At 44.4% G+C, this 16,088-nt stretch overlaps 1 protein-coding gene and 1 long non-coding RNA gene across 10 annotated transcripts in view; one reads left to right on the forward strand and one right to left on the reverse strand.

Annotated features, from left to right (window-relative positions):
• Positions 1-16,088, forward strand: part of DMXL2 (Dmx like 2) — a 416,196-nt gene that overhangs the window by 318,906 nt on the left and 81,202 nt on the right. For all 8 annotated transcript variants that reach the window (XM_080980195.1, XM_080980202.1, XM_080980199.1 and 5 more), the window contains 4 exons: positions 8,656-8,778; positions 9,590-9,661; positions 11,223-11,301; positions 12,181-12,337. In XM_080980195.1, the coding sequence (XP_080836321.1) occupies positions 8,656-8,778; positions 9,590-9,661; positions 11,223-11,301; positions 12,181-12,337 (431 nt within the window). The remainder of the gene's footprint in view (positions 1-8,655; positions 8,779-9,589; positions 9,662-11,222; positions 11,302-12,180; positions 12,338-16,088) is intronic.
• LOC308462741 overlaps positions 1-16,088 on the reverse strand; it is a 53,592-nt gene that overhangs the window by 29,230 nt on the left and 8,274 nt on the right. For both annotated transcript variants that reach the window (XR_013979296.1, XR_013979297.1), the window contains exon 2: positions 5,728-5,870. This is a non-coding gene — a long non-coding RNA (uncharacterized lncRNA). The remainder of the gene's footprint in view (positions 1-5,727; positions 5,871-16,088) is intronic.

The raw sequence follows: 16,088 nt of genomic DNA on the forward strand, positions 1-16,088 counted from the left end.
CAAAGTTTGCTGGCAGAAGAGGCAAGCCCCCTCCATGCCCAGCATACAAAACAAGTGTGCTGGTAGAAGAGGCCTCCATGTCCATCATAATATACTCAGAGGGCTGCTGAAAGAGGGATGTAACTCTCAGTCCCTCCTATGTGAGCCTTCACAGACTGGTAAGCATTTCAGCAGGCTAGCCACTCTTATGGGCATATTTACAAGGAGACTATAGATTCTCAGAGGGACGCAGGTGGCGCTGTGGGTTAAACCATAGAGCCTAGGACTTGCCGATTAGAAGGTTGGCAGTTCAAATCCCCACAATGGGGTGAGCTCCCGTTGCTTGGTCCCTGCTCCTGCCAACCTAGCAGTTCGAAAGCACGTCAAAGTGCAAGTAGATAAATAGGTACCGCTCCGGCAGGAAGGTAAATGGAGTTTCTGTGCGCTGCTCTGGTTCGCCAGAAGCAGCTTAGTCATGCTGGCCACATGACCCAGAAGCTGTACGCCGGCTCCCTCGGCCAATAAAGCGAGATGAGCGCCGCAACCCCAGAGTCAGCCACAACTGGACCTAATGGTCAGGGGTCCCTTTACCTTTACCTTCATAGATTCTCAGAACACTGTGCTCCTTTGAGAGGAAGGGCAGGATAGAAATTTTATAAATGAAATAAACCAAAAATAAATTAAGAAACACTGGCTGGGCACTTTCAGTTTTTTCCAGGATGGACATGCAGCCATTAGTAGTGCATCACGTGCATAGCTTGGCTCCTAGAGCACAGACTGATTTGTCACTGTGGAGCTTACCTGAAGGCAGTTCTTACCTGCTTCTGGCAAGTGGAAAATTACATGCCTGTGAGCTATTTAAGATGCAACACTTCTCAGCCCTTTTATTTATTGAAATATTCTCTCTCTGCCTGTGCTTATCTTGGTCTGGCTACTGAATCTACTAGATCTTTGTCACTGCCTTGGATCGGGCCAACAGGCTTCATCTTAATGCAAGCTCTGGCAAAAAGAAGTGCAGTTTTTCTTACATTTTGAGAATCCTGCAAGTCATTCCAGCTCCTCTGGCAGCTTGCGAACTCCCATCTAGTTTTCTCTTGCAGGTAGCAGAGTGACTAAAGCAGAGCAGACTCTGTGTGTGGGTGGTACTTAAGCTTGCTTCATGCTCCTTGCTTTTGTCAGGGCTTTAAATCTACAGAACTCATGCACTGCTATCCTTATTGCTGCAGGAAACTCTGCCCAGCTTCCCCTCAGCATTTCTGTGTTTTGGGAACCATCTCAAGCTTGCTTCCTTCTTTCTACCCTTCCAAAACACTCCAAAATGTAATTGAATATTAACAGGGTACAGTGCTTTTTAGCATGATTTTAAAAGCAAAAGCCAATGTTCCTGAATGCTTATAGTTTTTTGCAGCCTCACAAATAATTCCAGGAAAAAATACTAGTCCATGCATTTTTAATAGACTTTGTGCCTACTCATGCTTGTGCAATTTGCTTGTAATCTTAACTTCTTATGTAAAGCCTGGTTGCTTGAAGGTAATTTATGGTCATCATGGAGGACTAAGCAAGTGGGGCGGGGGTTTCAAGCCTGGTTTGCTGCACCGCAGTCCTCAAGACATTCAGGATACCGGGAAATGAACATCTGTCTTGTATTTTAAGAAAGCTCGATCCTTGGTTTCTAATGCATGAGTCAACATGGACCAGGTCCCAGGTGTGGTCACTCTAGATCAAGGGTAGCTAACGCATTGCCCTTCAGAGGTTATTGGGCTCCATCTCTACTCAGCACCAGCCAGCATAGTGGTAGTCAGGGATTGTGGAAGTTGTAGTCCAGCAATGTCTGCAGGGTGCTGCTGTATTGGCTGTCTCTTTTTATATTCAGGATATGTGATAGGGCAGAAAAAGATCCTGTTGAGATACTAGAAAACTGTATGCAAACCTTGGTAGAGATACCTTCTCCTCTCGTTGACAGTGAAAACACACTGTGTGCAATTCAGTTTGTTTAAAATATAGCGGGTCAAAGGAAATAAAAAGGATTTTAAGAGATTAAAAGGTTTTGAAGGTTAAAAGTCATTTAAAAAAGCTTTTAAAGAGGTTTTTAAAATGTGGAGATATAGCTGACAGGAAACCAGGGCGGTGGCTGCAAGGCTGTTAGCCTTCGTTAAAACAAATTTATGATGCTAGCTTCACAAAATTCTATTGTGCAAATTCCTGGGGTCGCTGGAACACATAAAACAACCTTGCCTTCGATAAGAGGAATTTTTAAAAGAACAAAAGAGGAGGGGAGAAGCTTGCAAAGCAAACCCCCATCATGTAATTGAAAGGGAATATTTGGAGCTCTGTTAAGCACGCCTTACCTCAGTGCCATCGTGCCCCTCCTTACCCTTTTCATCAACTGTATGCGTCAACTCAATGGTTAAACCAGAGAGTTGCATTTGAATTTCCCTTTCGCTTTCAAAGATAGCCACGGTGAGCATTGTGTGTTTTCACCAACCATGGTTAATACAAAACCATAGTTTACAAACCAGGTTTGCAAACTGCCTTTTTCCTGATTGTGCCAGTGCATATGTCAAGCTAACCATAGCTGTTTCCAAAAACTGAAACACGAGAGCGGAGGAGTGAAAGGAAGTTGCACAGGAGCCATCAAGTACATAGAGGGACAATAAGGCATGTAAAATAGCTTTATGCATGTGGAACAGATTCTGATCCTGTAGTTTGATTTCCTGTGCACAAGTGAGAAGCATTTTTCTCTTTATCCTGGCAAGGAGCTCACAAGACAGGATGGATGAGCCTACAGCACCATGGACAGCTCCCACTGAGCTGCTTGCTCAGAGGTACGCCAAAGCCTTATGAGCCTCAATTCACTCTCCCAGTCTCCACCCCAACAATGGAAGCTCCAGAGGCAGGCACCGCATAACAGTACACTGGTACCTTGGGTTAAGTACTTAATTCTTGGGTTAAGTACTTAAGAACGTTCTGGAGGTCCGTTCTTAACCTGAAACTGTTCTTAACCTGAAGCACCACTTTAGCTAATGGGGCCTCCTGCTGCTGCCGTGCCGCCGGAGCACGATTTCTGTTCTCATCCTGAAGCAAAGTTCTTAACCCGAGGTACCACTGTATTGTTGAGTGTGAGTGGTTTATGCCTGAGTGGTTGGTAGTGTTTCAGGTAGCGAATGATTGTGTGAAATGGTTGTTGAGTGAGATGGGATGAAGGATTATGTGTACGTTGCGCTGCCTGAAATGTTATATTACACTGCCTTGCAGTGATCTCTGATTTTACTTATTTTTATAATAGGTGTATGGATAACTTGTATGCATTTTGCTATGTGAATTATTTGACATGCTTTTGTTGTGCTGTGCTCTGTGTGTGTGTGTCACACATACATATATTTATATCCATTGCAAACCACTCTGATTCAGATGGTAAGTGGTCTATAAACTGAAGCAACAATGCTGCACTGCTTTTAATCCATAGAGCGCTGCATCCCAAGGTGGAAATAGTGGTAATGTTGCCCTTGTGCACGTAGACATTCCGGCAGGGTAGTTCTGCAATCTTTATTCTTTTTGAGAGCGCTAGGCTGTTGGCTCCAAAGGCAGAACTGTTGTGTTATCTTAGTATACAGTTCTCCTGGATCAATACCAGGCATAGGCAAACTTGGCCCTCCAGATGTTTTGGGACTACAACTCCCATCATCCCTAGCTAACAGGACTGTGGTCGGGGATGATGGGAATTGTAGTCTCAAAAACATCTAGAGGGCCGAGTCTGAGGAAGCTTGGTCCATACGCTGGAAACAGCATTGCATTGTTATGGCTACTGTGTGCTGCTCTCCCTTCTCCTTAACTGTTGGGGGAGCAGCGGGGTGCTTTGCCCCTCAAATGGCGTGCCCCAGGCAAGAGCTTAATTTCAAGGTTGATTAATGATTATTAGGATGGGATGTGCTGGCTATCTAGCAACACCTTTGCTAGTGCCTTTGAGAGATAAAAATTTGAAAGGGGTGTTAACCTACTTGTTCATCTTGTTTTAATATCAGGCATCAGTGAAGCAGTGTGCTCAAAATCTATGGCTATTTTTAAAAAAATAAAAATAAAAGCAATTCATCATACAACAGTTCTTCTTCTTTTCTTTAGACCCAAATATATTTTGTTCTTTTTGTTTATCTTTTTACTCTCTGAACTTCCCAAAGAGAGGATATTGCAGCTGGGAAAGGATATCATTGTTTAGCTCTGATGGTCAGGAGCTTAGATGCTTGTAGCAAAGGGTATTTCTTTTTTTATCACCTTTTCTTTAGAAACATCTTTACTGTAATGAGATTTACCCAGAAATATGGTCGCTGCAGGTAAGTGGTATATTAAAGATAATGTACGTAATAACTTGGAAAAGAACATGTAGTGGAAGAACATCAGTGGAAGCAGACTTTTCTCATATACTGAAAATAACAATGCTGTAGTTTAATAAGACCCAAGTTATGCATAAGAGGACCTTCTAGTCCATCATCCTGTTTTTGCAGCAGAAAACCTTTGGGAATCGTGGAAGCAGGGCTCCTCTCTCCATAAAATATTTTATTAATTCACAGGTGATAAATTACCTTCTCTCCTTCTCTCTCAGTACATTTTGAAACATCATGGAAAAGTCCAATATTTTCATTCGGCTGCTTGCTCAAGGGAATTCTGGAGAAAATGGAGGCAGTAGGATGTGTACAAACCAGACTTTTGCATACGCACCAGTGTGCGGCATTGCTTTACATTCAAATGAGCGACTGCACATGAATGGGTGGGGAGCTTTCCCCCCCGAAATGTTCACCAGTGGCTTATTTATGGGGTGGGGCTGCAAAGAGGAGCAAGTAAGTTGTAGCTAGATATCATTGGGCATAGTATCAGTGATGAGGGACCTCAAACCCAGAGACTGAATGCATCACCCAATCATTGGCCATGCTAGCAGAGGCTGATGGGAGTTGGAGTCCAACAACATCCGAAGGGCACCAGGTTAGGGAGAGCTGCTGTAAGTGATGCTGTTCAGACTCTGCAGATCCTCAGATTGTGGTGTTGGGCATCACAAAACTAGAACTTGGCCGTGTTTAAATTTGGAGCTTGGGTCTGGAAATTCCAAGCATTACCTGTAGACTATGCCTCTCAAGGGGGATGCGGGTAACACTGTGGGTTAAACCACAGAGCCTAGGACTTACCGATCAGAAGGTCGGCGGTTCGAATCCCCGTGATGGGGTAGCTCCCATTGCTCAGTCCCTGCTCCTGCCAACCTAGCAATTTGAAAGCATGTCAAAGTGCAAGTAGATCAATAGGTACCGCTCCGGCGGGAAGGTAAACAGCGTTTCCGTGTGCTGCTTTGGTTCGCCAGAAGCGGCTTAGTCATGCCGGCCACATGACCCCGAAGCTGTACGCCGGCTCCCTCGGCCAATAAAGCGAGATGAGCGCCGCAACCCCAGAGTCGGCCACGACTGGACCTAATGGTCAGGGGTCCCTTTACCTTTTTTATTCCCCTCAATGGCCCTGCTCTGCACCCTCCCCGAGGGTTTTTGCCCATGATGTAACACACCTCTCGTTCCCCTGGATGGAGAATGGAGAGACTTGTGGCATGTAGGTAAGTGATAAAAACTCGGACTTTTTTATCGCTTAAGTATTTTCTACTGTACAATGATAAGAGGCACAACTGTTGCTCCACCCACAGTTGCCACTGCCATGTGGCCCCCAGAAGGTTGCCTATGGGGAAATGAGGCCCTTGGGCTTATAAAGGTTTCCTACCCCTGGGCTGTATTGTTGCTTCTTCAGGGTGAGGGGGTTGACTGTCTGTTGCCAGATGCCCCTCTTGTGCCTCATCGCAGAATTGCTAGATTCCAGTATATACATGTCAAGGCGCAATGTTGGGTGCAATTCCTTCTGAAGCTCTGCAACGATAGTTTGGCAGATGGGAAGAAAAATATCCTCAGCAGAGAAAGGACGGTTCTGTTTCTAATCATAACATGCAAATGACACTATCCAGCAAACTCGTTCCTTTATGCACAAGGATTTCCACTTGTGCAGTGGAACTTCTCCACCTCTCCTCCCCTTTGTGTTCGCTAAATCTGTTCTGGGGGTTCCTCCAACTTCCCAGAGCGGATCTGGTGAGGAAGGGGGAGTTCCACTGATGGAACCAGTATTTGAATATCACCCAAAATAATTTGCGAAGTACAGTGGTACTCCGCAAGACGAACGCCTCGCGAGACGAAAAACTCGCAAAACGAAAGGTTTTTTCGTTTTCGAGTTGCCTCGCAAGACGAATTTCCCTATGGGCTTGCTTCGCAAAACGAAGCTTGCCCCGGGGACAGCGGGTCTTCTCTTTTGAAGCAAGGGGCGGCGGGGAGAAGCGATCTTCTCCCCGCAGCCCCAGGTCTGGGGACAGCGGGAAGCGCTTCCCGCTGCCCCCGGACCTCTTTTGAAGCAAGGGGCTGCGGGGAGATCGCTTCTCCCCACCGCCCCTTGCTTCAAAAGAGGTCCGGGGACAGCGATCTCCCCGCAGCCCCTTGCTTCAAAAGAGGTCCGGGGGCAGCGGGAAGCGCAGCGCTTCTTCCCCGCTGCCCCCGGACCTCTTTTGAAGCAAGGGGCTGCGGGGAGATCGCTTCTCCCGGTGCTCCGAAGCGGGGCGGGGGGGGCGGGAACACCTGCCCCAGCCGCCCCACTTCGGAACGCTGTTCCAAAGCGGGGTGGGGGGCGGGGGAACACCTGCCCCAGCCGCCCCGCTTCGGAACGCTGCTCCGAAGCGGGGCGGGGGGCGGGAACACCTTCTGAAGGCGGGCGGGGGGCGAAAGTCTTTGTCCCCCCTGCCCGCCTTCCCAGGGGCTTTTAAATCGCCCCGGACAGCGGAGAAGTCCTCCGCTGTCCCGGGGCGATTTTAAAATGCCGCCCGCCAGCATTTTAAGATCGCCCGGACAGCGGAGAAGTCCTCCGCTGTCCCGGGGTTTTTTAAAATGCTGGGGGTGGGAAGAAAAGCCCTTGTCCCCCCCCCCCCCAGCCTTCAGAAGAGGTCCGGGGACAGACTGTCCCCGGACCTGGTCTGAAGGCGGTTTCCCTAGGAACGCATTAATTGATTTTCAATGCATTCCTATGGGAAACCGTGCGAAAAACTCGCAAGACGAAGAGACTTGCGGAACGAATTAATTTCGTCTTGCGAGGCACCACTGTAGTTGGTGTTTAGGTTTATAATTTGTAATGCATAGACAAGGGGAGAAACTGAAACTTCAGAGCCATTGGCCCAGGTCTGTGGAAGGTCTTGCCAAAAGAGATTCAGCAGACGCCTTCTGTGCCAACTTTTAAACACCGCCGGACCTATGCAGGCAATTAAGAGTACAACACGCCCCCCCTCCCCCCGGTCTATTGCTGTTCATTTTAAAATTTCCTTTTGGCTTTTAACTTGCTTTTAACTGTTAACGGGGTGAGCTCCCATTGTTCGGTCCCAGCTTCTGCCCACCTAGCAGTTCAAAAGCATGTCAAGTGCAAGTAGATAAATAGGTACCGCTCCGGCGGGAAGGTAAACGGTGTTTCTGTGCACTGCTCTGGTTCGCCAGAAGCGGCTTAGTCATGCTGGCCACGTGACCCGGAAGCTGTCTGCAGACAAACGCCGGCTCCCTCGGCCTATAGAGCGAGATAAGTGCTGCAACCCCAGAGTCGTCCACGACTGGACCTAATGGTCAGGGGTACCTTTACCTTTTAAACCACTATGATATACGATACAGCAGTATATAATTTTTTTCTAAATAAATAGAGTTTGGAGTTTCTTTTTGCACAAAGAAGGGTGATTAGTGAATGGCATAATTAATTTTTCAAAATACTGTTTTTAGTTATTTTCATGGTACAGAAGATAAATTTTGAAAAAACTATTGTTACAACAGTAAACAAGTAACTATAAAATTACAGACTTTTATCATGCCATGTGTTAAAGTTTCATTTGATTGCTCTGAGAGATCACGCCACATTTTCCCATGAGTTCTGGGTGGATTCCTGCCATAGTGTGAACAATATATGTATTCAATAAACATTTGCCATATGTTATAAAAGGAATATGGATTGTGTTTGCCCTTTTCCGCTCTCACCTGGCATGTTAGTTTCTCAGCCTATTGACCATACTCTGTTATACCAAGAATCAATGTTCAGCCCATCACCGGTTTTCCAGCATCTAGCTATCTCCATACAAACAGCCATCCATAAAAAGGCTAAGAGGTCATCTTTGGGATAATTGTGAGCAGACGGGATCCTAAGCCCAAGTAGCGCTAGTACAGGGGACATTTCAATTGTTTTGTTGTATATCAAGCTTATGTCGTTGAAGACAGCATTCCAGAAGGATTTGATAATGTCACAACACGACCACATATGAAAATTTGTTCCTTTGTACATCCCCTCCAACATTTAGGATTGACTTTCTTACAAAATGGCATAATTAATTTGTTAGCCTTTTAAGGTACCATCAGTCTGTGGGTCTTTTGGGGTACAACAGACTGACATACATGCACCAGGTTACAATACTGAAACATAAATTAATGGTGGTGTTAAAACAGTAGTATTGTTGATGTTTCTACTTCCTGTGATGATTTGGGGTGGGGAGGTTGGAAACAGGTTAAAAAGAAAATACACATGTGTACAGCGCGGTAATTGAAAAATGAAAAATAATGAAATCCTTTTTGACACATTTCTTTTTAGGCATACGGCTCCGGATGCGATATTGTTATCCTGGCAAATGACTTTGAATGTGTGCAAATTATTCCTGGTGCTAAGCATGGAAACATACAAGTCAGCTGCGTGGAGTGCTCCCAGCAAGGAAGGGTAAGGATTTCAGAGCACTGGTTCTCAAACTTTCCGCCCATGGGTCACTTGAAAACTGCTGAGGATCTTGGCAGACCACTTTATGATTTTTCTCTGCCTCTTGTAGCAATTTTAAATTCACTGTGCTGGATGCTGGATGCTTTTAACAGCAGCTTTATTGCTTATTTTTTTCTTGTATGTTATTTGATTGCATTGCAATTTGAATTCCAAAGAATTCTAGGGAATTCAAATTGAAAATGTTCTTCACAGACATGCCACAGACCACCTGAATGTAGCTCGCAGACTCTGGGTGGTCCACAGACCACAGTTTGGGAACCCCTGGTTTTTAGAACTTTTGAGCGGTGGGAGACAGGAAAGTGTTCTTTTTTAAATAAATAAATAAATAAATAAATAAATTTAAATATAGGAATTAAAACTTTAAGGCTGCACCCTGCCTTAAGAAGTTTTAGTTGGCAAATCATATCTGTTTTAATGAATTAATTAACACTTAAATAAATTACTCTGCTTTATGAATTGAGCACAATTTGGCCTTTTATGATATGATATGCTACTGGCAGTCATTCTGGAAATTACACATGTAAAGAATAGTTACTTTCTTTTTGAATAAACAGAATGTGGTTCATTGTAGCATATCCCTTGAACTCTAGCGTCTGGTACAACAGCCAAGCGATGTTCGTATAAATTTACTTTTCCCCTGAATCTGTCCTTGTACATAACACTCTGATGAATGCATTGGTATCTATAAATAGTAAAATATTCACAGTTAAATTTTTTTTTTTAAAGACTAACTTCTTCACTCAATCTGTTCTAGATTGCAGCCTCTTATGGAAATGCCGTGTGCATTTTTGAGCCCCTTGGGGTGAATTCTCATAAGAGAAATTGTGTAAGTATTTATTACGTGATATAAAATCCATTTTTATTTTTTTTTGTTTATCTTGGAGCAGGTAACATCATTCCTAGCAGTTAGCAGAAGACAGGGAGGCCAACCATAGGTGGTGGAGTCAGAGCCAATGAATGCTAGTTTTGCTCCTATCCTACATCTCTGCTGAGTTCTGTAAGGGAAACGCTGCAGGGGTCAGCAAACTTTTTCATCAGGGGGCTGGTCCACTATTCCTCAGACCTTGTGGGGGGCCGGACTATATTGGGGGGGGGGGGGAATGAACGAATTCCTATGCCCCACAAATAGCCCAGAGATGCATTTTAAATAAAAGCACACCTTCTACTCATGTAAAAACACACTGATTCCCGGACTGTCCGTGGGCCAGATTTAGAAGGCGATTGGGCTGGATCCAGCCCCTGGGCCTTAGTTTGCCTATCCATGGTTGAGACTAAGGAGGAGGAGGAAGCTGACAGGCAGGGGAACACCCTGGGCTGGCTGCAAGGAAGGAAGGGAGTAGGCAGGCAGGTGAGGGCTGGTTGAGGTCAGACTGAATTTGAGGGGGCAGCCTCCACTGCCGTCTCCTGGAACTGACAGGCAAGCCTCCCCAGCCCTTCCACTCTCTACCACCATGTCTGTTCCGTCTGGACTTTGGTTTGGACTCAGTCTGACCCTTATGTTTCCCTCCCCTTATGGTTTTGACTTTTAAAATGAGACTGCATTTTAAATTGCATTTCAACCTGTATTTTAAATTGTTCCCCCCCTTTTTCTTCTTCTGTTTTTACTGAAATTTTATTGCTGTTAGCCACCCTGAGCCCAGCTCTCTGGCTGAGGAGGGCGGGGTATAAATAAAATTATTATTATTATTATTATTATTATTATTATTATTATGTCATAGTTTCTGGCAGTTTCACCTAGAAATGCCATTCGATGGGCATGGTTGGAGGAAAATGGCACCATGGGCCAAATTGGACCTCACCCCCGGGGGCACGGTTAACTCGCAGACAGGAGGTTGCCCACGTGTGCTGTAAAGGATGTATTAAGTTTAATTTCCATTGTTTGGTGGTATTAACATGTCTCATCATTGAATAGATAGAATGTATTTATGATTATGATTATTTTTTAAAGAAATATATTGTTTTGTACATAAGAAGAACGCCTCTCCCTGTTGCAGAACTTTAGTTTTGTTCTTTGTAATGAAAGCATGGGACACAAAATAACTTCCCTCTCCTTCTTTAATGAATCAGCTATTCATGCAGAACAGCAGGAGTGCAAGCAAATTTGTTGCCTGTGTTTATGCCACAGCCATGGCTGTGATCTGTTATTTGAAAAGTGCATAATTTGGGGCGTGTTATTGGTTTTAATTGTCACCCTTGAAGAATGCTGTTTGACAGCAAAAGTAACTGCTTAATCACGTCAAATGAATATATATATATATATATATATATATATTAAAAAAACAACCATGAAATGTCAGTTTATAGCTATGTGACGAAAAGATTGCTCCTGTCCTGTGTGATGTGTTTTTTGCCCCCTAAGAATTAACTCTGTAATGTTTGCACTGCAGCAACTGAAGTGTCAATGGCTGAAGACAGGGCAGTTTTTCCTCAGTTCTATGACCTTCAACCTAGCATGGGATCCTCAAGGTAATACGAAGTCAACATTAAGTCAGTTCCCACTTCCTAATGCGCTTTGCAGCATGTTACTGTGAGGGATCTTCTTCAGGGGGAATCTTTTGTGATTTCCTCTAATATTATCAAGGTACTTTTGCCTCCCTCTAGTGTGTTATTCCGTTTGTTAGGAAAGCAGTTGAAAATAAAACTACCAATATCATAATGCTGTTGTACAAAACAACAGTAAGACTGCCTTTGGAATACTGTGCACAGTTTTGGTCGCTTCACCTGAAGCCCATATTGTAGAGCTGGAAAAAAGTTTAGAACAGAGCAGCCAGATTGATCCAGGGACTAAAGTGATTCCCCTATGAAAAAAGGTTGCCGCTTTTGGGACTTTCTAGTGTTAGAAACCGAGATATGAAAACCAGGAGCTAAATGGTACCTTAAACCTAGGTTATGGGCCAACAGCAGAATGTCTAGGTGCACTTTTTTATAACAAGAATACAAAGCTGAAAATGAATAAACTGCAGCTAAAAATCTGATGTTCATTTTTCACATGGTCCAGTTCTCATCTGAAGACTGCAAAAAACATAGCCACGCTTCCCCTGCCCCTAATATTCTGAAGAGTGTCTCTTCTCTATTCTTCAGGCTCGATTTACGTTCTTAAGTGTCTTTTTTGGGGCGGGGTCAGCTCACAAACAGCACATGGAACTGTCTTGAATATAATAATGCCGACAGTAACAAAAGCAGATGCTTATGTTAGTGCAATAGTCTTTGTGGAGGAGAATTCTGTCCTCCACGATTCCCCAGCCCCATATTTTCCTTCACAAATGTTGGAAGAAGCAGTAGAAGGTAAAATGCATGTAGGCCAAATATTGCTGTCTACTTTGCTTAAATATCCATTTCTTCCAGGTAACCGGCTGCTGACTGCAACAGATTATTTGCAGTTATGGGCCCCTCCATCTAGTGATATCCTAGAAGAGGAGGAGGAAGATGATCCTAACTTAGAGCTCAAAGAGGATAAAATCCATCCTGTTCTAAGCGACTGGAAATGTGTCTGGCACTGCAAGTAAGTTTGTGTGAGAGTATGATTATGGAGAACGCAGGTGGTGCTGTGGTGTAAACCACTGAGCCTTGGGCTTGCCGATCGGAAGGTCAGCGGTTCGAATCCCCATGCCGGGGTGAGCTCCTGTTGCTTGGTCCCAGCTCCTGCCAACCTAGCAGTTCAAAATCACATCCAAGTGCAAGTAGATAAATAGGTACCTTTCTGGCGGGAAGGTAAACAGCATTTCCTTTTTTTTTTAATAAGATATTTATTGAAATTTTCAAAGTGTTACCAGATAAAATAAAAGCGGTAGAAAATACAAAATAAAAATAATTAACAAAGTAGAAAAAGAAAAAAAAACAAACCCCTTCCAACCATATGAATACAAATTCAAAAATAAGAAAAAGTGACAAAAAGAAAAAAAATACATCACACACAATTAAAAAACATTTAAAAACAAATTCATTATTCTCATACCCTCAACTGTCATTACCTGCTTTCTTTGACCTCCTCCTCCTCCCTTTCTTTGTATCCTAGTTATTAATTATCCCAGCAAATCCTTTCCATATTTCATAATATTCTGTCATTACATTACCCTAAACTGTTTTAATCTTATCTTTCTATAATAAAATAAACCTTAAAGCTTAAAACTTAAATCTTATCCTTACCAACTTCTCATAACCATAATATTCTTTCATAATTCTTTAAACATCTTTACCAAAGCCAAGTAGTTTCATTCCAACATTTTTCTAACATTCATCAATTTTATAAAACAGTTTTAATGGTAGAAAAAAGAAATACAAACAAATCCAATCTTCATCCAACGTCCCTTCCTCCTGGTTCCGGGTTTTGTCAGTCCTTATTATCCCGTCGATCTAGCCCATTAACCTGGCAGCCTTATATCCGAGGCCCTCAAGTCTCTTCCATGTCCCTTCCGCAGCTCTTCTTCATATTTGTAACTGTATTTTCCCTTGTCTCCTGCTCGTGGTAACTCCAGCTTGGCAATATTTTTAACCCTTCTCGACAGATCAGCCCCTTTTCCAGATTCAACACTGAGTTCCATATGGTATTTAAAAGCATGTTTCAAAGACCCTCCGAAATTAAGAGCCCCCACAATCCCAAACATCTCACGGCCCATTGTCAGATTTGAAAAGTCCAAACATCCCAGCATAGGGGGGTCAATCCAGCCCCCCATTTCCAAGCCAAACCAAACTTTTTCTTTCCAAATCTGGCTTTTTCCAAGTTCATTTGTCAAATCCGAAAACTCATATTCCTGTTGGGCCTGTTCTGTCAGGACACACTCCTGATTTAATTCCTGGGTGGGCTCCACATATTTTCCCACTGTCTGTTCAAAATTTCCCACTGCCTGTTCAAAATTTCTAGTCGAAGTCGCCATCCAATTCACCTTTTCATGTAATTGTTCCAGTAGGGCATTTGTTTTATAGAAAGCACACAACAAAGCTTCTGAATACATTGTCCTGCAAGGTCGAATGCCTGTTCCCACGATTGTTATCTGTAATAGCTGCCGGCTCTCTGGAGTTGGTAACAGTTACACAGTCTCCCTCTAGGGGGAAAACTTCTATTTGTTCTTGCAACAAAGTTTCCCTTTTTGAGATACTTTGTCAATATTTGTTGCTTAAAGATGCGAAGGGAAGCAGTGGAATCGCTATGTTTCTCTTCTTTTAGCTATCTGTCAAAATGCTTGTCTCTGGTCAATGAACTTCAAATGTCAGTCCTGACACCCCGCTCCAGGATCAGGACGGAGGAAAGTTACTTTACTTTAAACTCACTTTAAACAGTCCGGAAAAGATCCCCCTCCTTCTCCTGCTGTCGAAGGGGGGTTCCACAATTTTAAATGATGAAATCCAATCTTTTAAAGGCGATTTTCTAAGCTCTAGTTTACGTTGTCTTTGCTTTATTCTGTCTACAGAAGAACGGAAGGCTAACTTCCTGTTTAGACCTTCCCATTCCGTACCAAATTAAAATAGGTTTTTAAAATCCAATTCCTTTCTGCTCGCAAGTCCTTATCTAATGTCCAGTTGTTCAAAGTCTAAGTACTCACGGGTGCTTATTTTAGAGTCCAAATTGTCCCAGGAAAAAGGCAGCGCTCTCCGGCAACGGCTGTGTGGCTTCGCTCCACGGAAATAGCAATTGACTCACAGCACCGCGCCACTTCCCCCTCTTCACTTCGGAGCCCGTTAGTGGGTTCCTTAGCGAGTTGGGGGGGCACTAAAGGTGCCCGCCGAGTCCCATGGTCACAGGCTTCATCCCCGCTTCGCCGTAGTGGAGAAGACCCGTTTCCCGCGGAGCTAGTCCCTCCTGTTCAGAGGGAGTCCGCCATTGCCGATGGCGCCACCCCGGAAGTCCCCCGGTAAACAGCATTTCCGTGCGCTGCTCTGGTTTCGCCAGAAGTGACTTAGTCATGCTGGCCATGTGACCCGGAAAAACTGTCTGCAGACAAACGCCGGCTGCTCGGCCTATACAGTGAGATGAGCGCCGCAACCCCAGAGTCGTCCGCGACTGGGCTTAACTATCAGGGGTCCTTTACCTTTATGATTATGGAGGAAAGGCAGGGACATCTTACAGTCCCATCCCTAATCGCTCTTAGAACCTGAAATTATTTTTACATATGCAGCTCATTAAAAAGCCATATATGCTTTTTAATGAGCTGCATGTTCTTTATGCTCCAAGTATACTTCTTGAAAACGGGACGCGGGTGGCGCTGTGGGTAAAACCTCAGTGCCTAGCACTTGCCGATCGCATGGTCGGCGGTTCGAATCCCTGCGGCGGGGTGAGCTCCCGTCGTTCGGTCCCAGCTCCTGCCCACCTAGCAGTTCGAAAGCACCCTTAAGTGCAAGTAGATAAATAGGTACCGCTTTCTAGCAGGAAGGTAAATGGCGTTTCCATGTGCTGCGCTGGTGCTGGCTCGCCAGAGCAGCTTCATCACGCTGGCCACGTGACCCGGAAGTGTCTCCGGACAGCGCTGGCCCCCGGCCTCTTAAGTGAGATGGGCGCACAACCCTAGAGTCGGACACGACTGGCCCGTACGGGCAGGGGTACCTTTACCTTTATACTACTTGAAAGCCTAGTACAGAATAGCAACAAGCTTCTCTGTATATATGCACATTTGTTAGGTGCAAAGTCTCCAGTGCATTCCAAACCATATTGACTTCTTCTTCCAGGGAAGCATAACTGAACACAACAAATCTCTAGTTGGTTCAGACAACTGGGGATTGGATTTGAGCTGTGGGCTTGCATGCTTCCTGTTCTCCCTAATGGATGCAGATTCCCTTCCAGTTTTTTGCTTAGCGCAAACCATTGTTTACAGGGACATCTGAATCAACAAACTATGCCTCCAAACCAGAAATAGAAACCACAGATTGAAGTGGATTTCCAATTTTGGGGTGGGATCAGTGCTGTCATGTTCAAATTGGCTTGTTGTCAAACTGTGGCTTATGCTAAACTGGCAGCGATGCTTCTCAAGAGAGGAGGAAAATGTTGGGGGAAGGCAAAGGGCTAAAAACCCACAATTTGTTTCTGGTCTATAGGATCATATAAAATGAGGTTCTTAGTAGTATTCAACTCTAGTCCTCAGAGGTAGCTTAGCTTCATTGATTTCAGTGGGTCTACTGTGAGAAGAACTTGGTTCAAAACAATCCTCTGTCAGCTGATTACTTCTGTTCCAAAGCGTTTTGCCTAGCCACGGAGCTCTGTTGTAGTCAATAGTCGTTTCCCCTCAAGATGCAGTCTTCTTTTCATTTCGAACAATGCTCAC

Source organism: Podarcis pityusensis, assembly GCF_964106645.2.
Source record: "Podarcis pityusensis genome assembly, chromosome: 14".
In the NCBI taxonomy this organism is placed as follows: Eukaryota; Metazoa; Chordata; class Lepidosauria; order Squamata; family Lacertidae; genus Podarcis; species Podarcis pityusensis.